The 25,963-nt window shown below is 42.6% G+C and overlaps 1 protein-coding gene across 3 annotated transcripts in view; it reads left to right on the forward strand.

Moving 5' to 3' along the window:
* Window positions 1–338: 338 nt before the first annotated feature.
* The window catches only part of eif4ba (eukaryotic translation initiation factor 4Ba), a 38,796-nt gene continuing 13,171 nt past the window's right edge, over window positions 339–25,963 (forward strand). For 2 of the 3 annotated variants that reach the window (XM_063209233.1, XM_063209230.1), the window contains exons 1-9: window positions 372–400; window positions 11,412–11,552; window positions 14,426–14,631; window positions 19,296–19,412; window positions 20,510–20,564; window positions 20,828–20,977; window positions 21,728–21,847; window positions 22,896–23,120; window positions 25,023–25,269. In XM_063209233.1, coding sequence (XP_063065303.1) covers window positions 373–400; window positions 11,412–11,552; window positions 14,426–14,631; window positions 19,296–19,412; window positions 20,510–20,564; window positions 20,828–20,977; window positions 21,728–21,847; window positions 22,896–23,120; window positions 25,023–25,269 — 1,289 coding nt within the window. In that variant the 5' untranslated portion in view covers window position 372. Of the gene's footprint in view, window positions 401–11,411; window positions 11,553–14,425; window positions 14,632–19,295; window positions 19,413–20,509; window positions 20,565–20,827; window positions 20,978–21,727; window positions 21,848–22,895; window positions 23,121–25,022; window positions 25,270–25,963 lie in introns of all 3 variants that reach the window. The other variant, XM_063209231.1, reaches the window with a different exon arrangement.

A 25,963-nucleotide genomic window follows, 5' to 3' on the forward strand; every position in this document is an offset into this window, starting at 1 on the left:
CATTCACTTGTCAGAATACTACTGCTGTCCATGACAACAGCACTGGCACAAGGCGTAACACAAAGGTTGCTTACCTTGGTCACATGTAGTCCACGTTAAACTGCCATGCGTAATGGCACCATATCAACACGCTGTGGTGCTCTGAATTATAATGTAGCAAATAAAACCATATATTTGTTGTTTCGAACAAATAAAAGGGGGTGTTAGCCAGACAGCATGTCAGGTATCACTTTCTAATGAACAATATTTGGCCCAGTTGTTTAGTTGGTCCAAATCGTTTCCAAATGTACCCGCGCATCACTCGGTGATGCGTCGATTCAGTGGGATGGTGACGCCTGCATCCGGGAAAATGATACGCAGAGTTTCTCCGTCATGGCGGCGTCAGGTGAGGATTATTTGGGTCTGTGCATGCACCACTATTGCAATTACATTTAAAAAAATGTTTTGTATCAAAACCTGCTAGTGTGTGCTCTTACAGGCGTGAAGATGTATTCTCGACCGCTTATATGTGCCATGCGTTTTCTTATGACTTTAACGGGCACTTGAAAAAAAAACTGCTTTGCCTCCGCGAGTGCGCTGCGTAGAAACTGCACCAGTGAAGGCTAATAGCTAGCTGGCGGCTGGCTCGATTTTTTGAGGTAGCAAGCTCGGACTGGAAGCTAACTTGACATTATACTCATTCTGCAATCGTCCACCTCCTCTATTCTACATGTCTTGCTATTTCGTTCCCATGCATTGGGTATGCGCACAGATCATGTCTTGTCGCTTGTCTCGCAGGCATTGTGTTTTCTGCAGCCTGTCAAGGGAAGTTTTTTGTTCAGCCCTGGCGAATAGCCACACTGTTGTGCAGTGTGCGGTAAAACTTACTCCATGCTTTGGGATAAATATGGATGTTTGGTATGCAATCGCTGTCATTGCACATTATGGGGCATCTAAAAAGACGCAGCGGTATTGTTGCCACGCATGAAAACTCTCGATTTGTTTACCAAGCGCAGGCGCTCATAGGCCGAGGGAGGGGCTCACTGTTTTGGGGCTAAACTAACTTCACACGTGGACGTCCGTAGGGCGGGGTCTCAGGGATATGTCAATTATTTTGTATAGCAGATTTTAACGCTATCTTAATGTATGATGAAGTGGCCGTGCTGTTATACATGTTAATTCCTCATTTTGCTTTATGCGTTTTCATGCAACAGTGTCTGTCTTTGTTCACGTCTGCTCTGATTTTGTAATTCCCCTCATGACAGTCCCGTGGCAGATGGGGTTGTTTTGCCTTTTTATTGTGCAGTCAGCGAGGGTCAATATCGATGCTTGTTTTGAAAGTAAAGTAATCCATGCTCTTTGAACCAGATTCTTTGGATGGAAGTCTCAAGTTCTCTTTGGACAATGCTTGGTTATTTAAAATGCCGCTTAAGTGTACCCTAGAGGTAGATCAGAATATATATGTTTTTTTTTTTTATATAATATGTTTATTAGGCAAACCATCAAAGTAATACAGCCAGATATATCACAATTACATAGGCCTACCATAGTTTTTTTCATTTTTCAAACAACTTAACCCATACCCCCAACACACCCACCCGCCACCCCAACTCCACCCATGTAATGAAAGTAACTTAAAACATTATATGGGAAGGACAAGACGGCCTATACATTACAACTTAGAAAGATACACATACACGAATAGACATATATGAAAAGGAAAATAAAAATAAAAACAAAATTGATAAATAACAAAATGAAAGATAAAATAAAACAAAACATGCATATAAAAACAAATCTTAAAGGGGGGGGGTGTCACTAATCTTCATTGTCGGATACTTGGTTAATATTTTGTGGATCATAGGAAAGGAGGGAGTCCCACGTTTTATGGAATGTTTTCAAGGATCCTCTAACTGTATGCTTAATTTTCTCTAAGTGTAGGAAAGACAAAAGCTCTCTAAACCAGGAACAAGAGCCAGGTGGTTTAGGGCTCTTCCAGTGAAGTAGTATTTGGCGTTTGGCTATCAGTGCAGCAAATGCGATAACATCCGCCTGGTAACTGTTAAATTTCCCTAAAACAGGGGACACACCAAAAATTGCAATTAAAGGGCAAGGGGAGATTTGAATATTCAGGACTTCAGAAAAAGTGGTGAAGAAAGATGACCAGAAAGCATATAATTTGGGACAAGTGAAGAAAGTATGTGTATGGTCTGCTGGAGAGTGAGAACACCTGATGCAGAGGTCATCCGCATCTGGGAACAGCTTTTTCAACCTGGCCCTAGTATAGTGAAGCCTGAAAACCACTTTGAATTGAATAAGACTCATTCGTGCACATATGCATGTGGTGTTAATCCTAGCCAAAACATCTGTCCACCAGAATTCATCTAATGGAAGACCAAGTTCCCTTTCCCAAGTATCCTTAAGTCCCAGAAGGGGAGACTGCTGGGATGAGATGAGAAGATTATGTATTGATGAAATGCGACTATTAAAGACTGAGGAGAACATAATGTCTTCTATCAAAGTTCTCTCTGGCAATGTTGGGAAGGAAGAGAACTGAGCTTTAGTGAAATTTCTCAATTGAAAATATCTGAAAAGATCATGGTTTGAAATACCACATTTTTTGACCAGGTCCGCAAAGCTTACAAAAGAGTTACCTGAATAAAGGTCATTGAAGGAGACCACTCCCACATTTCTCCATCGCATAAAGGTCTGATCTATACTGGAAGGTAAAAATAAGTGATTGTTGCAGATTGGAAGGAAAACAGATGGAGATTTGAGACCAAAGTGATGCCTAAACTGCTTCCATATCTTTAAGGAAGAAAGTACCACAGGATTATTAGTGTGTTGAGAAGGGCGTGTAGAGAGAGGAGCAAAGAGTAAGGCAGGAAGTGAGGATGTAGTGCAAGAGTTAGCTTCAATTACACACCAGTTAATGTCTGGGTGATGATACCATTTTTTAAGCATTTGAATGTTGGCTGCCCAGTAGTATAACAACATATTTGGTAGAGCAAAACCCCCTACCAGCTTGGGTCTCTCCAGCATTCTTTTCTGAATCCTGGGATTCTTGCCAGTCCAAATAAAAGAGGATATAATGGTATCCAATAATTTAAAAAAAGATTTGGGTAGAAAGAGAGGGAGTGTCTGAAACAGAAATAAGATACGGGGTAGTATGTTCATTTTGATTGTCTCAATCCGGCCAATAAGTGAGATAGGTAGGGCATGCCATCTCTGAAGGTCTGTTTTTATATTCTCAAAGAGTTTCATAAAATTGTTTTTATGAAGAGAGCTAAGTGAATGGGAGATATTAACGCCTACATATTTAAAGCCACTGGGTAAAAACTGAAAAGGCAGTGTACCTGGAGGGATTAATTTAGCAGACTGATTGACAGGAAAACAAAGACTCTTAGCAATATTCAATTTGTATCCTGAGAAAGTTCCAAACAACTTAAGTAAATCCACAATGTTATCAATACAATTTGAGAGTCAAGAATATATAACAATAGATCATCAGCATAGAGTGAGACTCTATGTTCAAGGCCTCCTCTAATTATACCAGAGAAATGTGGGCAAGATTTCAAGGTTATAGAAAGGGGTTCTACGGATATTGCAAATAATAATGGTGACAAGGGACACCCCTGGCGAGTTCCACGTGTCAGTGGGAAGGGAAGAGATAGTCAGAGTTAGTTTTAGCACTAGCCATAGGAGCAGAGTACAAAAGGCAAATCCAAGATATAAATTTAGTTCCAAACCCAAACTTGTGCAATACAGAAAATAAGTACTTAAATTCGACTCGGTCAAAGGTTCGTTCTGCGTCCAATGAGATAACCATCTCTGGAGTTGGAGAGGCGGAAGGAGATAGAACCACATTTAAGAGGCGACGTACACTAGATGATAACTGACGGCCAAGGATAAAACCTGTTTGGTCTTCTGAAATTATATGGGGGAGACAAGTCTCAAGTTGGCGTGCAAGCACCTTTGCTAAAATTTTAACATCATTGTTAAGTAGACTGATGGGTCTATAACTGCCACATAAATTAGGGTCCTTGTCTTTCTTTAATATAAGGGAAATCTCAACCTGATTGAGAGTTGGAGGTAAAACACCCTGTTCCAATTAGTCATTATAAACATCCAGTAGTAAGGGTGCTAGCTGAGTTGAGAACTTCTTAAAGAACTCTACTGGATAGCCATCAGGGCCAGGGGCTTTGTGACTACGCATTTGAGAAATACAGAAGGTGATTTCTTTTAGCTTAATGGGTTCCTCTAAACTTCCTGACAGGTCTTCACTTAGAGATGAGGATTCTAGGTTATCTAGAAAGGAGTCCATGGACAAACTATCAGAGGGAGGTTCTGATTTATATAGAGTAGAGTGAAAAGAGGAGAATGCTGAAATTATGGAGGAGCGGTCTGTAGTTAGGTTATGGGAAGCATCAAAAATTTGTGAAATAAAACTTGAAGCACACTGGTGTCTCAACTGTGAGGCTAAAAGGCAGCCAGCTCTATCCCCATGCTCATAATACGTTGCTCTTGTACGCTGCAATAGGTATTCTGCCTTCCCAGTGGATAATAAGTCAAATTCAGTTTGTAATTGTAAGCGTTTGGCAGTTAGATCAGGAGTAATTGTTATCGCCTGTTGTCTATCTATGTCAATAATGGCATCAGTTAATTCTTGTTGCTTCAATTTTCTACTTTTAGCCAGGTGTGTACTATACGATATAATACAACCTCTGATATATGCTTTCAATGTTTCCCATAAGAGAGAAGGAGATACTTGTTCAGATCTATTCATTTCTAAGAAAACATTTATGTTTGTGGAGACATGGTTACAAAAGTCAGAATCAGCAAGCAAACTAGAATTAAGCCTCCATCCCCCTTGATGCCTTGGAGAACTTGATGGCAGGCACAGGCCTAAGATATGGGGGGCATGGTCAGAAATGACAATAGCAGAGTATTGTGCTTTGCTAAGAAAGGGTAGAAGAGTCTTATCAATAAAAAAATAATCAATACGTGAGAAGACCTTATGGACAGCAGAGTAGTATGAGAAATCCTTAGCACTAGGATGTAAAAAGCGCCAGGGGTCAACACAGCCAATTTGTTCCATGAAAGTTGTTAACGTCTTGGACATAGCTGATGGCATCCCTGTTTTAGATTGAGAACGGTCAATAGGGCTAGTGGTGCAGTTCAGGTCTCCACCTAAAATTAATTTGTGAGTATGCAAGTTTGGTAATTGAGAAAAAACATTTGACATGAAACTTGGGCTATCGCAATTTGGTGCATACAAGTTTGCAAAAACCACTGGAGTTTCAAAGAGTAAACCAGAAACTATAATATAGCGGCCATAGGGATCAGAGTGTATCTGATCAGGAGAAAACCTGATTCTTTTATGAATTAAAATAGCCACGCCTCTGGATTTACTGTTAAAATTGGAGTGGAAGATCTGACCAACCCATGGCTTGCGTAGTCTAACATGATCTTCTCTGCATAAGGCCACACCAATTTAATTTGTTGGTTCTCGGATTCGCCGCTTGTATTTTGTATCAAAATGAAAAAAAAAAAAAAAACAGTTTCAATACCCCAAAAAATGAAATCGCTTAAAAAAACCCGAAGACTGCATGTTTTCATGAACGGAGAGGTGTCTCTTTAGTAGTTGGAGGTCATGTGACGTAGAGAACCAATAAAATCACTCCTTTCAACATGCCGATTACGACTAGCGAATCAGGAAACGCGTTACATTCAAATGGTTTTACAGACAAACTTGCAATGGAAAGTTGAAGCCCCTGTGGGTTAGCCACTGTTATAATAGAAGTCTGTGGGGTTAGCAGTAGCAGCGGTGAAACACAGTATGGCTCTTAGTGGAATTAGTGGAGTGGGATAGCAGTTTTAAAAAAGTAATACAACAACTATGGTCCCGCTTGGAGGAAGCAACCCCCCGGGTTACCGGTAGCTTAATTTCTCCCCCTTCCTCGTTCACAGGCAGCCCGACGTTTCAGAATAGAATGTTCGACTTCGCTCAACTATCCGAGTTGTGCCAGCGAGTGTGCCAGCGAGTTTTGTGTTCTCAACCAGGCGAGTTTTGCAACGGACGAGAGAGTTACTATCACGGTAGAAACAGCAAAATGACTTGAGGATATTTTAAACACGAGAGAGTCACAATCACGGGGGGAAACTAAATGGCCACACAAAAACGCATTGCCACACAAAAACGCAGACGCAGCGCACTAGTGCTGTCGTGTCTGTTCGTAGCGCTTGCTAAGATACCACACTCATTATGCAGAGGGAGAGCGCTCAAAAACGGGGAAATAGACAAAACCCAATTCACCTCAGATTCCACTGTAAACATAGGCTAGGCTATTTGTGCCTAATGATTTTAAAAATTATGACATTTTTAGCAGAGTTTGTTAAAAAAAAAATCCATCCATCCATCCATCCATCCATCTATCTTCATATTGTAACTCTACTTGTGCCGTGTGCATAGCCTTATTGCAGAAAAGGCTGGTATGTTGATCTTACTAGTCAAACACATACTGCCTAAAAGGCTACTAATTTGGTCTTTTCTACCAGCCAAACTGCTTGTAGTCAAGATGTGTTAGTTAGGTAGCCTACTGTCATGTCTTTTATAAAGAGCACATTTGGAAGACTAGTCTATAGCACATGAAATGCTCCAGGTCTTTTAAAATACAGCAACAATAATAAAATAATAATAATAATAATAATAATAATAATAATAATAATAATAATTATATTATTGTTGCTATTATTATTGCTATTGTTATTATTTTAATTATTATTTTTTAAAGCTGAGTGCGTGTGTGTATGGGGTGGTGAAAACATTTGGGTGCACATAAATTTTGTGCTGGTGCACCTAAAAAAATGTTTAGGCGCACCAGTGCAACCAGCGCAAAAAGTTAGTCTGGAGCCCTGAAGTGCCAAGAAAAAGTCAAGAATCTGAATCAGATTGGACTGTTTGTTTTGTTAAAATTTAATTACTGTAACTTTTTCTGTTACTAGTAGTATTTTGTGCACATTCTGTACTCAAAGAAGAGTGAGATTACATTATTTTTGGTCTTTTATTTTATTGATTTTGGGACTTGTGCTTGTTGGTCACTGTTGTAAGTGGTCTAACATTCTAAAATAGCTTGTAATTCCATTGATATGGTCACAATGCTGTATTTGCTGTCTTGTTCAATGAAGACTGCGGTTTCAGACTGTTGAATCATCTCAGTTTATTCAAACCAGATTAATATAATACTTGCCCTATGAGCTAATTTTGTGCCTGGTCTATTTGGCTGCCTTAATTCCCTTCTACACTGTCCTTCTCCATGTCCAGGTGTTTGCCTGTCTTGCACCTTCCTTTGGAGGTCCATGTGAGGCTGATATACAGGTGGTATAACATAACAGTCCCCTTATTACATCCGTGGCATTACCACACGACTAATTTATTTATTTTTTTTCGCCCTCTCGCTTCAACTTTTTCCTGAAAAAATCCGAGAACCAACAAATTAAATTGGTGTGGCCTAAGTGTGTCTCTTGTAAAAAAGCTATGTCAGTTGAGAGGCTCTTTAAGTGTGAGAGGACTTTACATCTTTTAATTGGCCCACCTAACCCACGTACATTCCAGGTTACTATATAAACTGGGTGTCTATTTGATCCACCTTGCATTGTAGAGGGAGTTGTCATCTAAATCAGGACTTTGAAATCGTGAAATACTAAGTGAATCATATGGGATCTACACCAGGGGGGCACACCCCTACTAAATAGAGAGCAGTGACACAGATTAAAAGGAAAATAATAAAAATAAAACAGAAAAACAAATAATATTGGACTAGACAAAAAAGAGACAATTGGCCTAACACACCTCCCACCCCGTCCCCGACCCCCCAACCCCCCACCCCCAAAATTTTAACAATGAGCATAACAGTCAAACATGTCTGAAGCTCGTCCGCTTGAGCGGCGAGTAGCCAGAGATAGTGGACATACATCCGATTAATCATGTAGTGTTGATCCTGCTCCTAAATGAAATTGCTATTATACCTTGAACAAACAATAAAATAAGACATAGAAATACAAATAAACAAGGGTGTAGGGAAATAGCAGACATTGAAACACGATCTGCATTAAGACCACTAGATGGCGACGTTGCTCCACAAAAAGCAAAAAAACACGGCACACATGATTTCCCCACACTCAAATGAAAACAATCTTATGCGTTACTAGAAAACTAAACGTCAAATGACATGTGACTACTATTTTAGAAAGAAAGGGCCCTGAACACCCCTATATTAATTCACTGAGGATAACACTTTCAAATTAACATTACAAAGAACAGCCAGCCAGGCTGAAAATCACCTGTAAGCACTAGGCAGCAACTTTAAATGGACGAGTCCGCGGGTAAGCCCTCCTCCTCAGCTGCCGTCGGCCGTGCACCGCCCGTGGTTGAGATGTGTTGTTGATAGAATGTCTCTGCGTCTTCTGGGGTATTGAAGAAGTGTTCTTTGTTTCTGTAGGTGACGCGGAGACGGGCTGGATATATCATGCCAAACTTGACGTTTTTCTTGTAGAGGAGCCCTTTGACATTGTTAAATGCTGAGCGCTTCTTTGCCACTGCTGCAGTGAAATCCTCGAAAATTCTGATTTGGTGACCCTCGTATGAGATATTTTTGTGAGATTTTGCCCACATAAGCACAATGTCTTTTTCAACGAATCTGTGAAACCGTACAATCAGAGCGCGCGGTCTCTGTGCAGACTCTGGTGGGGCTGGGCGAGGGGCTGCTCGTTTTTTGGGCTGATTCTGTAGGGTCCTGTGAGCGCGATCCAGCTCCGGTGGCTCAGACAAAGACCCATCGAGTAAAGTGTGGAACATTTTAGACATAAAGCCTCTGCAGTCACCTCCCTCGATGCCTTCCGGTAGTCCCAGCACACGAAGGTTTTGACGCCTTGATCTTGACTCCAAATCTTCCACCTTTGTTTGGAGCGCGGCATTCTCCTCCATCAATGAATCCAGTGTACATTGTAGCACACACACCTCATTTTCGATCTGCGTGTGTAACGGAGGCTAACTAGCACAGAGTTGGCGTGGAACGTTGGTAAACCTCCCTCCGATAGCTTCATACAGTCTCGTGCCGTTGGGCCGAGAGACTAGTCTCTTGGCCCAGCGGTATCGTACTGTGTCTCTCATTGCCGAACCGTTGTAGTTGACGAGGTCGCATGTTCGATCCCCGAGGGGGGTGAACAGGTGCAAGATGACCTCCGTCACAGTGGTGCCGTATGACCCGGGATGGGAGTGAGGTTTAAGGGGGAGAGTGAGTGTAACGGAGGCTAAACTAGCACAGAGTTGGCGTGGAACGTTGGTAAAACCTCCCTCCGATAGCTTCATACAGTCTCGTGCCGTTGGGCCGAGAGACTAGTCTCTTGGCCCAGCGGTATCGTACTGTGTCTCTCATTGCCGAATCGTTGTAGTTGACGAGGTCGCACGTTCGATCCCCGAGGGGGGTGAACAGGTGCAAGATGACCTCCGTCACACGTGATGCGGTCACTGTGGTCGGTTAGACTAGTTTCCATTTCCCTGATTGTGCCAGCCTGGGTGACCAGTGTTGACTCTATCGATTCAACCGAAGAACGAATAGACTCCAACGAGGTGTTCAGGAGAGTAGTTAGTTCGTCGGTCATAGTTTTTCTGAGTTTTTCCAGTTCTGTGACAAGTGCCTCAGTCGTCAGTGGAGCATCCGCCATGTTGCTAGCACTTGCTTTATCCTGGCTTGGCGTCGATCTTCCACCAGTTTTCCCCATTTTGCGCATAACGTATAACTGTATATTACCGTTATATTTCCATATCTCACCAAATGTAAGATACGTGAAGAGTTAAGGTACTTTCGTTAAGTTATAAACTGAAAGGTATCGGAGCTCACGATTCTCGCGTCTTAACACCACATCACGCCAACCGGAAGTCCAGAATATATATGTTTTTATCCTCACATCTTATTCTTCCATTATAAAAGGAAGTGACGCAATGAGTTTGTTGTTGTCGTTGTTGTTGTTTGCTAGTGGAATAGTGACACTGGTTTAAAAACTGACTGCCAGCACAAAACTCAACCTGATTCCTGAATAAGAGAGATCTTGACCCAGAGTGATCTCTATTAGTGCAAGACTTCAGGACAGCCCAACTGGTTCATGACTTCAAACAACAGTCGGTAACACTTTACTTGACGCGGGTGTCATAAGCATGTCATTACAGTGTCATAACAGTCATGGCACAGTTATGCACGTGTCATAAACATTAAGTCTATGTCATAAACATTTTATGACTGTTGGCCTTAAGTGACATTTGGTAATGGTAAAGACAACCCTAGGTTGTTCATGACAGACATAATGTTTATGACTTATCTATGACACTGTAATGACATGCTTATGACATTGGCATCATAGTAAAGTGTTACCCAACAGTCTGTGTGTAACACATTTCAAACAACAGCCTGAATTGTAGATGTTAAGCTTGACAGATGAATTCATATAACTTCAAACAATAATCCATGTGCATCATATGGAACTGAGCTTCTTTCTGGGGCTTGGAACGTCCAAAAACATCCAGTTGTTTACACTGTAACTCACTTAAGTAACATGACTCGGATGAATGAGACATCTTCGCAGACATTATGCAAACATATCAATGGTTGTGGCAGCTGTGTTATTTTGCCTTTGTTTTGCTCTGATTTCTGTGTTTTTGTCCCCGAGCATGGCTTGCTTGGGAGGTCACACCAGATCAGTAAACACTTGATTCAGTGGCGCACCAGAGGAATTCCCTGACTGTACGCTTTTCCTACAATAGCATATGGGAGGGGTGGGGGGTGGGGGGGACCATGCTTGCAGGGAAAAACAAACCTACCCCCCCTATAATGTTAGTTGTCAAAACAAGGCAGTGGTGCACCCCTGATGTCACCCACCTACCCACACCACACACACTTGTTTTTGTGTTTTTTTAGCAGTGGCATTGATCTGGCCTGGACAGAAAGCGCTTGTAAAGATTTCAGCAAATGCAGGCTTGTCTAGTGCTGCGATTGCGTGTGAATAAACTGTAGGTCAATGCCAGATTGACCACACTACATTTTTCAAAGTTCAAGTAACAGAACAGAGGAAGAGGTTGGGCATTCAGGCCATACTTTAAAAAAAAAAAGCTTCATATCACAGAAATTGCAAATTGAGCACTACAGAGGAAATGGACATGAGCACAAAGATCCTCAACAACTATACATCCTATAAAGACTATGCTTGTTTAACAGTGGACAAACATCATGAATCTATTTCTTGTTGAGTCATGAACCTTACCTGCAGACGTGACTTTTAAACTATCCACAGTTTGTCATTTTGTCATCAAATTTTAAAATGTACTAAAAGTTTAAACTGAAAGTCTTAAATCTTCTTATTCCTTATTTACCATGCAGCTAAGAAGAAGAATAAGAAGGGGAAGACCCTGACCCTGACTGACTTTTTGGCGGAAGACAGCGGGGGCAACGCTCCTCCCAGCTACCCGCCAACCAAGCCCACCAGCTGGGCTGACGAGACTGATGACCTTGAGGGAGATGGTGAGCTCCACACGCCCCCTCTCTCTCCTCTTCCACATTCCTCGTCTTCGTCCTTATCTTCCTCTTCCTCCTCCCTTCCCCCATGTCTTCCTCATACTCCTCCTCCTCCTCCTCTTCCTCATTATCATCTTCGTCCTCCTCCTCCTCTCCCCCGACCCTTCCTCTTCTTCCTCCTCTTCCTCCTCTCCCTCTTCCTCTCCTTCCTCCTAATCTTCCTCCCTTTGTTTGTTTGTTTCTTTGTGTGCTTGGGCAACCAGCGAGAGCCATCTGTTTGTCCTGGGGAACTCTCTGCATGTGTTAAGATTAAGTTTGATTGACTTCCCCCTTCTACCCTTTCCCCTCACAAAGTAGATGCACAGGTAAGAAATGAAGAACAGGGACAGTTCGCTCTGGAGCATTGCAATGTCAGATATATTTCCCAAGGGCACCTCAAACTCTAGATGAGGATGCAGAAGAGAATGCAATGCTTATTCATTCCCCCACATGCCCTGCTGTTGTACCCTGCAGTCCTCAGATCAAACAAACTCCCTGACCGCAAGGCCTCAGCTTCCGCCAGGGGCCAAGGCTGTCAGACCACTCCGTGTTGCATGTACTGTGTTATCATTATTATAGATCTGTTTTGTTCTATAATATCACTCACACTGTGACCTGTCTCAAGACTCAGAAACGACTGTTCTTGTAACAGACATTGGTGATGATGAGTTAGCTCCTGTTTAAGAAAAGACATAGTTTGACAGCATGACATTTAATTTAGCTTCACGCAGTCTTCCAAAACCACTTTCCTGAAGCTTGAAAACAGCAGGACATCCCAGAACACAGAACGAGACTATGCTTTGGAAAAAATACACACACAATGATTGGTACTACAAAAACTAATCAGCATTTACAATGATGGGTAATAACAACTGTCATAAACGTGACATCAAAGCGTCATTACAATGTCCTGACAAGTGACATAAACATTATGTCAATGTTGTTTTTTATGACTGTTGTGATTACGATAAGTGTCATAGAAAGCCTTCATTGTCATTATACACAGTACAATGGGATTTAAAGCTTCCCGTCAAGGTGCACACAACACTGTTTGGCACTTTTTTGTCACTGTTATGACTGTGTCATGTCATGCTTATGATGGTACTGTCAAGTGTTATCAAATGATGCCTATTACCGCTCTACTGTGGGGCCATGGCACTAACACTGATTGGAGTCAGTAGTCAGTTATTGGGCTTCATCTTCACATACTGTTTTCAGGCTGACCAGAACGGTGCCGGTTCCCATCCAGCAGCAGGTACGTTCGCTTACATGCGAACCACCCGTGTTCAGAACGGGCTGTGAACTTTTCCATAAGTGACCATTTGTTACCAGGATGAACCTGCTGATGTCCACGTTGTCATCACGGTTTGCAGAGAAAAACGTATTGTTCGGTTCGCATTGCGAAACAACTTTCCGGTTCCCGAACGCCCAGACTTGTGGTGTGAACACGCCATTTGCTTCGAGATTAGGTGCAGGAATGGCCACTGTGTGAGCTCTTATTGTCGAGGTTAAACTGACTTCACATGCAGATGTCTGGAAGGGAGGACCTCAGGGTTATAATATGTATAATGTTGTTGATTTGAGATTATATATTTTAATGCTATCTCCATCTTTGAGGAGTAGCCCGTCCCAAAAGATAAAATTACATCTCCATTAGGGCTGCACGATTATGGAAAAAATCATAATCATGATTATTTTGGTCAAAATCATAATCACGATTATTAATCACGATTATTGATTTTTGCAGATTTTTTTTGAAAATTATAGCAAGATGAAATATAACCAAGAATGAATTACATATGGGATGAGCAAAATAAAATAAATTGTAATAATTATGTAAAGGCAATAGCATGAAACTTAGGTGGACAGATTTCTGGCCAGAAACACCAGCCTCTCTGTATGTTCTGGCTTCAAGGAAGCTCTCAAAAGTAGGTCACTATTGCCACGATTAAATCACGATTAAAATCATGAGTTTGATTTCACTATTTTATCACGATTTTGATTATTTTTCGATTAATTGTGCAGCCCTAATCTCCATCCTCGTCCTCACTGTATCTTCTCCTCTCTTCGTATCCTCCTGTCCGCTTCCTCTCCTCTCCTCTCCTCTCCTCTCCTCTCCTCTCCTCCTCTCCTCTTCCTCTCTTCTCAACCCTCTCCTCTCCTCATCTCCTCCTCTTCCCCCTACCCTCCTTCTCCTCTCCTCTCCCCTCCTCCTTCTCATGTCCTCTCATCTCCTCCTCTCTTCCCTCTCCTCTTCTCCCCCACCTCCTCCTCTCATATCCTCTCCTCTCCTTTCCTCTCCTCTCCTTATCCCCTTTTCTTTTCTCTCGGCCCTCCTCCTCCTACTTTCTTCATCTCCTCTCCTCTCCTCCCCATTCCCTATCCTCTCCTCCTGATCCCCTCTCCTCTTCTCATTCCTCTCCTCTCCTCCTCTCCTACTTCTCTCCTCTCCTACTTCTCTCCTATTTCCTCCTCCTCATCTTCTCTCTTCTCCTTTCGCTGCTTTCCCCCTCCTCCCCCTCCTCTACTCTCCTCCTCCCCTCCTCTCTCCTCTCCTCCTCCTCATCTCCTTTCTTCTCATTACTCTGCTCTTCTCCTTCTCCTCTCTTCTCCTCCTCCTGCTTTTCATCCCATCTCCTGTTCTACTCCTCTTCTCCTCTCCTCTCCTCTCCTCTCCTCTCCTCTCCTCTCTTCTCATTCCTCTGTTCTTTTCCTTCGCCCCCTCCTGTCCTCCTCCTCATCATCTCCTCTCCTCTTCTCCTTATTTCCTCCTTCTCCCCCTCCTCCTCTTCTTCATCTCATCTCCTTACTGTATCTCCTCTCATCCCTCTCTTCTGCAGTGTCTACCTCCTGGCACACTGAGGAGGATGTGTACCGGGCCCCGCCCATCGACCGCTCCATCCTCCCCACAGCGCCGCGTGCCGCACGCGAGCCCAACGTTGACCGCTCACGCCTGCCACGCAGCCCCCCCTACACTGCCTTCCTTGGCAATCTGCCCTATGACGTCACAGAGGAGTCCATCAAGGACTTTTTCCGCGGCCTCAGCGTGAGTCATGCAGAACATGGCATGCCAGAGCAGAGCTGTTGCATACATTTAGCAAATTTTGTTAAATTACCTCGTTGAGACATTATACTTTAGTTAATGTATTTTTTAATGTACTATGTACTTATGTATATTATGTATATTTTTCTGTGTATCAAATCTAGATTGGTTTTCTTGTTGAAATGTTACTCTTATTCATGTGTATTTATGTGTATGACTGTTATGGTTATTTTATTTCTTTCAATCAGTAAGTGCACATATTGCATTCTAATTCAGTTCCAATTTCGTATGACGCAAAAGAATGGCTACAAACATTCAGAAGCGGATTGTGTTAAATGTTTTGTAATGTGTGCACGATTAAACTGGAGTAGCTATTCATTATAAGCTATGTGGATTTCACAAGGCGTGGTATTCTTTTAATTGCATCAAAGATCATTACATTAATTGGTACAGCCAACGTAGCTATATATTAACACATTGAATACCGGCGGTGTTTACGGAATTGTGTAGTAGAATGCCGGAGTTCTAAGCCATTTTTTGAAATGTTTTGTACAGTCACAGCATATTCTGTGATTGGGCTACTACAACGTTTTATGGCTCATTTGAAAGATTTGTAGTTGAAAACTGTGTGTCTCAAGGTTCTTCCATTGCCGACCTATCCTAATTTAAACTAAGGCAGGTATCCGCCAAAATCAACAACAAACTAAGATATCGAGGCTTTTGTGAAACATGCTGTTTCTGCCTCTCGCGCTTTTGATACTATATATCCGGGTCGTACTTTCCTTGTGTCAAAGGAGTATAAATGATCATAAAAACACCAAGAAGTTTGGAGGAGCAACCACATTTCTACAGTATTGTAATAGAATGACGACAGTGGAAATGAAAGGAAAATCTGTTACAACATGCATCACATAGCAAGTCTGAGACAATTACTATACACATTCTTTACATAAATAATAATACTGTACACACTTGCATATTTTTTCAGTATTTATAATTTATTTACTTTTATTCATTTAATTCGAATAAAGTTTTGAAGCACTTCTGAGGCACTTTCTGAGGTGTGGGGGCACTTGACGCACATACATGATGCACAGAAAAAAGTAGGTTTTATTTTTTTGCAGTGGGCCTGTACTTCATCAATAGGCTGGTGAATAGTTGACCAAACCAACTTGGGCAAACCATGGAAAAGATGACTGTGCAGGAACAGCTATGCATATGGCTGCTGCTTACCAAACTTTGGTAACACATGATCTAACACAGGTCGGATTTTAGACAGCTTGTCACCACCCTTGTTTGCCTGGTTGTCACTGACGTGCAAATACCTCCAAATAAGTTGAAACCGATTTCGCTATTCATTGTTGAAATAGGGTGCGTGCAATGATTCATCATGGCTTTTTGACAATGCCAGCGAGAAAGAAAACAAAAAACTCATGCGCTCCTGCACAGTCACCTTTTTCCAAGAATGGTAAGCTATTGTCTGCAACGAAATCGTCAGTCTGGTTAGAAGTCAGTCTGTCGGGGGCGATGTGGCGCAGCGCACTAAGCCCCCCACATTTGGGCATACATTGCCCACGGGGACCCCGGTTCGTGTCCATCTGGAGTCATTTCTCGGCCCTGCCCCATCTCTCCCAGTCATTTCCTGTCTACTCTCACACTGTACTGTAATAGTAAAGGCCAAACAGCCCCCCCAAAAAATAGTTAAAAAAATAAGTCAGTCTGTCTCCGCCTCGTCGCTGTGCAGGGTAAAGCCTTATTCGAGATTCCACAACGGCTGCATACGTATGTAGACAGCAATGTATTCTGGATGAAAATGTTGTATGATGGTTAGATTTCATGTCCGATTGACCAAATTTCAGTCATGTTGCGTCCACGAGGTGACATGTCACATGGTGCCAAACTATCGCGGGATCAATGCGACTGCAGCAGGGCTTGACACTGGCACCTGCCAACTGGCCAAATGCTGGTAAAACTTGGCTGTGGCTAGTAACAATTTCAGTCTCACTAGCCACTTTGACTGGTAAATTATTCTTTGGTGTGACAAATTACAGTAGTTGCACCAATTGTTTGTATTTAAATGCAAGAATATTCTGAGGAAAAAATGGACAATAAAACTCTGGCTAGCAGAAAGGCTGAATGGTTAGTGACTCGGGAAAACCACTAACCACAGTGGCCGGTGAGCAAAAAAGTTAATGTCACTGTGGACTGCAGACAGACCTTGCAACTCCCGCGGTTGCTTATCCCCGTTGATGCTCGTCTGCAAGGGTCTGCATACGGCCTCCGAGGGGACGCACCCCTGAACTGGTTGGCCAACAACTCACTCACGTGTATAGGTACCTTGTCTCACACCCCTACACAAGTTTGCACTGCTCCCCACTTCAGCTCCTCCTCCTCACCTGTCCCCCCACACCTCACACATGGTGTGCTAGTAGGTCAAACTGGTGCAAGCTCATCCACTCGTGCATATTTGTGGCTGGCTCTTAAATGGGCAGTGTTTGATACCACTCACATCGTGACAACAAGTTCTCTCTGTTTTGTCTACTTGGATCGACAGCATCAAAGTCGATCACGCCTAATTGACACACCTGACTGGTAACAAGGCGGAAATGACAATCGGTAAACAACAATCAAACGCAGCCTCATCAAAACTGTTGTTGTGTTGGCGCCGAGTACCTGTAGGCCTATTGCTTGTGATTAAAATGTCTTGATGATGACACAAACGTTTTACTGCTGTGCTATCTATGTCGGTTTTATCCATCAAAGAGCTATCAAAATCACATATAATGTGCACTGAAATGTCTAATTTTGAAATATAACCACAAAAAAACACCTTTTTTACGATTTGGTATACAAGGCATGGGCGTGAAATACGTACTATTGCGTTGTTGGTACTCAGTTTGTTATGCGGTAATGATCGGTCATTGTGGTAGAATAAGCAGTTTTAAAGAAAAACGGTCATCCATCTCACTGTTGGGCTTATTACTTAAAAGACTACCTTACCTGCTTCCTAACGAGTAGGACCGTGACTAATACGAATTTGCAGAATGAGGAATTCTAAGATGTTTTTAATAGATTACTCTTAAAATGTTTTTCCACCATTTTATCTTAATGCTCAAATGATGCTTTCAAAATGTATTAAAATATATATCATAATAAATATAATATAATAAATTACGCAACAAAACATAATTTATTCAATGCAGATGTTTAAGAAGATGATGCATACCTGCAAGCTGTGAGCTTATTTTTAGATCTTCCCTAATAATACAAATTAATTGCATTACGTCATTTATACATAAATGCCAGACTCAGACCACATAATGTGTACTGAATGTTGACATGTACAGTACAACAATTACACATTCAGTGCCTTTTCCTTCCAATTGATCAATGTAGAACACGGGAGGGTGTCTATGTACCCACGGCCCATTGGTCCCACATCACTAAGACTTTTAATATTCATTTTTAGGCCCATTGGTCCCACAGTCCATTGGTCCCACAGTCCATTGGTTCCACAGTCCATTGGCTCCACGGCCCATTGGTCCCACTGCATATTTCTGCGGCTCCATGTTCCAACATTTATTCAAAATTTATTCAAACTATGTGTCCATAGTTTACACGGAAATGTGTGAACATGGGAGTTGTGGAACATATGGGCCTTTATTTTAATAATTTCTCAAAAATGTGGGAACATGGAGCAGCAGGAATAAGCTGTGGGACCATTGGGCCGTGGGAACATAGGGCTGACCCCGTAGAACACTACTTATGCAACAGCCAGGGAATGGCAAGCTTATTTAAGGTAAAAGTAAATTTGCCTTGCAAATGCTGATGGCTGCATCAGTGGCACAGGTGAAAGCTAGATAGCTTGCTAACTTGCTTAGTTAAACAACATAAATTATTGTGTGGTGCTTAACTGTAGTTAATGGCCTGGCTATTTGAAAGTTTTTAACTTGATGTCAATAATGTTGACTGACGTGTATGGTCATCTGTTGTTTAGACTGACCATATACTGTATGTACCATAGATACAGTCTGTTGTATTGATTCTCTGTGACCTATCTTAGTAGCCCTATCCTAACTTTTGAATGTCTGAGTCGGTCTCTGTTGTGTATGTATGTAACAAATTGTTAATCCATTTTAGCCTAAGGCACTTGCAAAAAAAACGGCTGCTGAATGCCTAAGCCCTTTTTGGGAAAAGGTGCCCTCTGCCTATTATAACCTAAATATCTCAGCCTCCGAAGCACAAAAAAACATGGAATAAGTTAGATTTTAAAGCATGGACCCTCAATGTGCATTAGAATGGGTTCATTTAGCTCTAACATAACCACACTTTAAATATAAAAAAGCTCAAATCTCAAGAGCCTGAATGGACCATTTATGTCGCCAAAGGTCAAACAATGTGTACGCTGCATCAGGCTAAAATGGGTTACTACAACAGTAGTGCCTTGTCTGTTGTTACCTGCCCCTAGAGAGGACTGGGCCTATTGCAATGACTGTCTGTCTGTCTGTCTTTTTGTGTGTCCACCCACAGCGTTTTGGGTCACCCGCGGGTGACACCAAACACATAACCTTACACACATCAGGCATTGGAACTAATGGGGCCAGGTTGCCATCTCTTATCGCTCTTGTTTTTGTTTGTTTGTTTGTTTTTTTGTTTTTTTGCTTCAGATCAGTGCAGTGAGACTCCCAAGAGAGCCCAGTAATCCAGAGCGGCTCAAAGGTTTCGGCTATGCAGAGTTTGATGATGTGGACTCTCTACTGCGCGCCCTGAGTCTCAACGAGGAGGTCAGAACAGCCAGCCAGCCAGTCGGCTCATCATTTATAACCAGCCTGAGACTGCAGATGCGTGCTGCTATCACTGCACCTCTTTGTATTTCTGCCAATGTCTACATGTTTTTTTTGTATCTTGCACAGATGAACCTGTACATGTGAAGATTTTGACCTTGGCATTGGTGTTTGTGCATTTGATGTTCGAAATGTTACTTGAAAACAAAAAACAAAATGCCTTTGCCACTAAATGGCCATTTGCAATAGGCTGCTTACATACTTATACTACAGCATGTTTGAAAGCAAGATTATTGTCGCGTTTCCTTTCAGTAAAACAAAATACTGTTATGAATGGGTCAGAGGGTTGAGCTGAAGAGATTGAGAAATGTGTGTGAAGTCTTGCATGTTAGCCCTAAGGGGCGAATGCATAATTCTAATAGAGGGGAGAATGACTGTGGTACACATGGAAGTTATTTGCGCCCTGTGTTTTCAAAATGTTGTAATTTGATTTCAACGGGAAAAAAGCTGAACGAACATACAATGCAGGCACATTTAGACAATACAACAATAGACTAGGCCAAGGAGGATGTTGACTTCATACTCATGTTTTAGTTGGACACTGTTTCCTGGCATGGGTTTTTGTATTGTCATCTAGTACACTGGAGAAAACTCAGCTTTGTTTGTATATTGAATTTTGTAATATCATGACTTGCCGAAACAGAAATGTACCAGAAAGTTGCGTAGTCATACTCAAATGCAAACATTGGAAGAGAAAGGCGTTGGTCCCTCTCAGTAAACCTTAAGTAAAGACTGCACAGTTTTTGATGGTTTCTGTTCCTACCAGTACTGTATCTGTGTACTGTACATGGCAATGTGTTCAAATTGAGCCATGAATGTCTTGTCCCAGGTAGCTTCAAATGAGATCTGGAAAAAAGGCAGAAAGATTTGCAAAGGCCTCATAATCGTTGTGTGATGTAATTCAATTTGATTAAGTAGCGGAAATAAGTGTCACTAACTACTCAATACTGTGTTTTTCGTTTTTCTGTGCTGTGCTGTGCTCTACTGTTCTCTCTTCCTCCTATGGGCCTTAATGTCTCTTCTCTCCTTATGCACAGAACTTGGGCAATCGAAGGATCAGGGTGGACATTGCAGATCAGTCCAATGAAAAAGGTGTGTAGGTGTTAATGGTTTGCCTTACATTTTTGTTTTTATTATTAGGCTTTTCATAGTTGGCCTTCATGTATTGCGCACATAAAGTGATGCATACATGTGTCTGTCTGTCTGCCTGTCTGTCTGTCTGTCTGTCTGTCTGTCTCACAGTGTTTTGGGTAGTCTGCAGAGGGCACCAAACACACATCATCATATAATGTGCGTCTAGCGTAGGTGCCAGGGTGCCATCTCGTGATTGACTTTGCTTTTTTTTTATGTCTTAGAGCGAGATGATCGGGGCATGTCGGGCCGGGACCGGAACAGGGGTGGTGGTGACGGCGGCCCGGATAAAACGGACTCAGACTGGAGGGCCAGGGGAACCAGTTCTTCCGACACAGACAACGGCCCCTGGAGAGACGAGTCCTTTGGGGAGCGTAAGTACTCTACTGTACACCTGCAGCGGACCAGCCAGGAACTCTCCTCTCACATATACTGTACTGTGCCAATACACTCATCTCATACACTCATACACTCATGGAACTGTTCAAAAATGCCAACATGTTTCAACAGACAATGGCCTTCATCAGGACTTTGAAATGTCCGAAACAGTTGGACTTTTTTAACAGTTAAAGCACTGATGAAGGCCATTGTCGGCCGAAACATGTTGGCATTTTTTAACAGTTCCATTAATAATAATAATTGTATTTGTATAGCACTGTATCATACAAGGCATGTAACTCAAAGTGCTTAACAAATCGGAAAAAACATCATTAGAGATGGATTTAAAAGGAGAGGTATAGAGGAGAGGCAGAACTAGCAGGAATGCAGAGGAAGAAGAGATAGATAGAGATTGTAGAGTCATAAGGTCAACGTAGGTTAGGATCAGGATTCTTAGATGCGTAAGGTCCATAGTGGCTGGGCCTAGCATAAGTCGCTTTTATTCTAAATAGCTTTTTTAACCAAGAAGAAGAGTGCCAACATATTTTTCATATCCTGAATCCTAAGTAAAGGCTAACCAAAGAGCACCTTTGCCAAACCGGAGTGAACGCCGAAGCCCTCTGACCTTTCTCCTTTGTCTGGTTCACTGTGTTATCTAATTGTTTAAGTGTAGTTTAGGCTATGCAGTCATGTGACCGCATAGATTCTCCTGACCTTGTCTATCCCCAACTGATAACACTCCACAGGGTCCCGCGAGTCAGATCGATTTAGAGATGGGCCACGGCGAGACGGTGACCGCTTTGACAGCGGGAGAGACCGCTTCAGGGATCGGTACGATGACCGCGACCGCAGAGACTTTGATAAAGGTACGACCTCCGTCTAGCCATGAAATCACCCACTATCCCCTTGGCTCCACACTGTCCAACACCAAGACATCACAAAGTCCACTGTTTTTTATTGCATTATAATGTGATTGGCTACTTTGATTTAGAAATTAGAATCACACCACATTTTCCATGTTTTTACACCACAACACCACTTTTTCCAGATCACTTACTGTACATCTTGTCGAGTGCACTGGTTGTGATTTCAATATTTGGTTTTGCTCATCTCTGAGCCGATGGTGTCAGACACAGGACAGAAGCAGCACAACTGGCATTTGACAGCTATACATTTAAGGCATGAAAACAGGATGGGGTTGTGCACAGATAGGAAAGAGGTGGTGTTAAAGCACCTGCCCATTTGCCCTACTGAACAAAAAAAAATACCCTTTCTGGAAAATCTTTTTTGAAAGTTTTTTTTTCACAGTGTACTGAGTTCCATGTTGACATGATAAATCTACAAATGCTTCACGATCAAATGCATGTTACAATATTCCCCCGATACAATATATAGCCTCTATAAGCTTGGTAAGGCAGTCAGAAGTTCCACTTGCCCCCAAAATGTCTGTGCACGCAACTGTTAGGTGTCACCAACGTGGTGCCCGCGGGTGCCAGGTAGCCCTCCAGGAGCTTCTGTGGTGCCCACCAAGGATGTTAATAAACAGTGACGACTACCAGATTTTAGCCACAGTTAATGCTTTTCTTGATTTAAATATGAGATTATTTATTCTTTATAACCTATAGGCCAATTATCATTCAATAATAGTGTGATATGAGAATGATGCCAAGACATCAGTAGAGGATTTTGAACAAAAGTAGCTCTCAGTAGCCCTCGGGTAGCCCTTGGTAGCCCTCAGACCCAGAGAGGTTGGGGACAGTTAGGATTATTAAACTAATCTAATGATTAGTTCTAATGATTGGCTGAACCAGATCCATGGTACTAATTTATTACTGCCCATAATAAATGTATAATATCATATCATGACAATGTGCTTATTTGATCACGTGCTGTACTGTGCTGCTTCTTTTTAAGGTGGTTATGACTCGCGCAGCGGTGGCCGTCGGCCTTTTGGCAGCGGTTTTCGACGTGACTATGATGACAAGCGGGATGACTACAGGGGTGGAGGTGGAGGTGGCGGAGGAGACCGCTATGGTGATCGTGATCGCTACGGAGAGCGGGATCGCTATAGTGACCGCGATCGCTATAGTGACAGGGATGATACATTTGAGAGACGGGATGAGAGGCGTGAGGACCGAGGTGAGTAAGCTCAAATTTTATCATCAGTCATTTTCTCTCCTTTTGTAAACGAGAAATAAGTTTTTTCCGAGTTTGAGTGAGAGACTGAATTTCCATCTGAGACTGCATGCTGTAATAAGACCATCAAGACATGTTAATCTATGATTAGTTTACTTTCCACTGTATTTTCCCACTTCACACAAACTAAGTTTCCTTTCCAATATCAAAAAATGGTTTTCAGAGCTCAATGCGAAGGGATAGAGGTGGGTTAGGGGTGTCCATTCCAGCTTCTTAAGAAGTCATGAAACATATGTATTCAAGCCACTCACTGAACCATCTGATCCTAATTTCTCAAATCAGCAGCCAAGTAGATTATCTGATTGCCAGTTTCACATGTGTGAAGTTCACAGGCAAGAAGAAACGAATGCCAGACAGTGATTTGACTTTCTGAACTCGCCTTGGTAGGCTTTTGGTCCTCTCAACAGACACTGAATTTATCTTTATCAGTACTGCAGATGTCTAGTTAAGTATTCAGCGTTCACGTCAGAGACCCAGGGCATGACACTGTCTTACAGTTTTTCTCGATTGCTTACACACAATTTTTGGAATCAGTTCTCGAATTCTCAAAACTCTACACACAAATCTCCAAACCTCACACACAACGGGCAAAACTCTTCACTTCCTCTGAAAAACGCACGTCTTGTCTCAAAACAATGTACTCTCTTCTAAAAAGGTCATTTTGTTCTCAAATGACACACACAAGTAGTCATTTTAATACACTCTTATGTGAACCATTGCACAGTAATATGCACAAGGTAAAACTCTATGCTCAACTTGACTCACAACAGAAACGTATTTTCTTCAGTGTTCTACTTACTAAAGAGATTTTTCTGTAGTAAAATACTGAAATATTATTTTTAGACTTGGACTACACAGATGTGTGTATATTTTACATTTTTTTCTGACATTTGAAAAATTGCACTAATTTATTGTAAAATATTTGGTAACCACATGAAAGTGATCTCCTGTATAAAGTATTTTGGAGTTCAAGAACTAAACAAATGTGTTTTCTCACTGCATCCACTCATGTTTTCATCAATATCACATGCAATGTGTGTCCTTATGGGGGTGATGATTTCAGATTGTAAACCGGTATGAAGAGAGTCTGCCCATGTGATGAGGAAGTGAGCATAGTATGGCGGTTGATTTTAGTATTTTGAATGACAGTGTGTTCAATGCGACAACCAGGGATTTCCTTCATGAAAATTGTGTGTAATCCAGATAATTGTGTGTAGTGGTTTGAAAAGAGTGTGTTTTAAAACTGAAATATGAGTGTAAAGATTGTGTTGTTGGAATTGTGTTTAGTGTTCAGTGACATTGGTTAGGGGAGTTGGGAAATGGGTGAGATGTTCCGAGAAATGTGTGTGAAGTACCAGAAATTGTGTGGAAGCCATCGAGAAAAACTGTAAAGCCATCATTTCAATTATCCTCAGAGATCAAAGTTGAGTTTAAAGTGCATTGAGTGAAAAAAAACAAATTTTCCCAGAGAATCTAGGTAAAACGACTGACACCCTTTGTAACCCACTGTACGTTACCGTGTACATCTAAACTCCTTCCCCAGAGGATGACGCCATGTAAAATGTATCCATGCACAAACTGTTAACCCCTTAAAGCACGCCGTACCTCTAGCGGCACGCTGAAATAGTAATTGAAAAGTTAACTATCATAGTACTGTAGTACTACACTACTATGGCATAACACAGGGCCTTTAGTAATGCACTATGACTTGGTCATTGCCGTTCTGGTAACAGCAAATTTATAACGCTGTGTCTTAACAGGTTATTGTGTCTATCTGCATGCGCTCCCCAGAGGCTGACAACATGTGCACTGTACTGCATGTCTGTTACACGTGTTCGTCTGCAGGCCCTACCCAGAGGCCCAAGCTGCAGCTGAAGCCGCGCAGCGTGCCAAAGGACTCGTCGGAGCAGGGCAGCGGTGCGCCGGCGCCAGCATCCGACCGGGCGTCCTCCATCTTCGGCGGCGCGCGGCCCGTAGACACAGCAGCCAAGGAGCGCGAGGTGGAGGAGCGGCTGAAGAAGGAGCAGGAGAGACTGCAGAGACAGCTGGAGGACGAGAAGGGCCGGGGGCCCGAGCGCAGGCCCCGCGAGAGGTGACCCAGACATCAATGCCCATCTCAATGTCAAGTGTTCTACCCTTGCTAGTACGTGAAGCACCTGGTGATTGGATACTCCGCGGAGTTCACCAAAGAGTATCCAATCACGGTCCATTTCACGTCCTAGCAAGGCTAGAACACTGAGCATTGAGAAAGAGCCATATTCAATATGGGACATTCAAATATAGGGACATGACACATGGACAATTTAGGGACTGTATGTGCTAGAGAGGCAGCAGAGACAGCTGGAGGAAGGGAAGGTGCAGGGGGCCCTAGCGCAGGCCCGGGAAAGGTGAGGAGGAGGCAAGAGAGCAAGGAGAGGAGGCAAGAGAGCAAGGAGAGGAGGCAGAAGGAGAACTAGGAAAGGAGCAGGGGGCAGAACTAGGAGAGGAGGCAAGAGAGCAAGGAGAGGAGGCAGAAGGAAAACTAGGAAAGGAGCAGGGGGCAGAACTAGGAGAGGAGCAGGTAGGAGGAGAACTGGGAGAGGAGCAGGGAGCAGAACGAGGAGAGGCTTTGCCTCTGCTGTAATATTTAAACAACTTGGGCAGGAATGACGACCATTGTTCAGGATCAATATAGTCAGTATCATCTCATGGGCTCTGTGTCATCAGATGATCCAGGCTAGCAAGTAATCCTCAGGGACCCCTGCCCACCTCAAAAGCACATGGCAGCAGAATAGAATCTTGAGCAC

The sequence above is a fragment of the Engraulis encrasicolus genome, chromosome 10, assembly GCF_034702125.1.
Source record: "Engraulis encrasicolus isolate BLACKSEA-1 chromosome 10, IST_EnEncr_1.0, whole genome shotgun sequence".
Taxonomy (NCBI): Eukaryota; Metazoa; Chordata; class Actinopteri; order Clupeiformes; family Engraulidae; genus Engraulis; species Engraulis encrasicolus.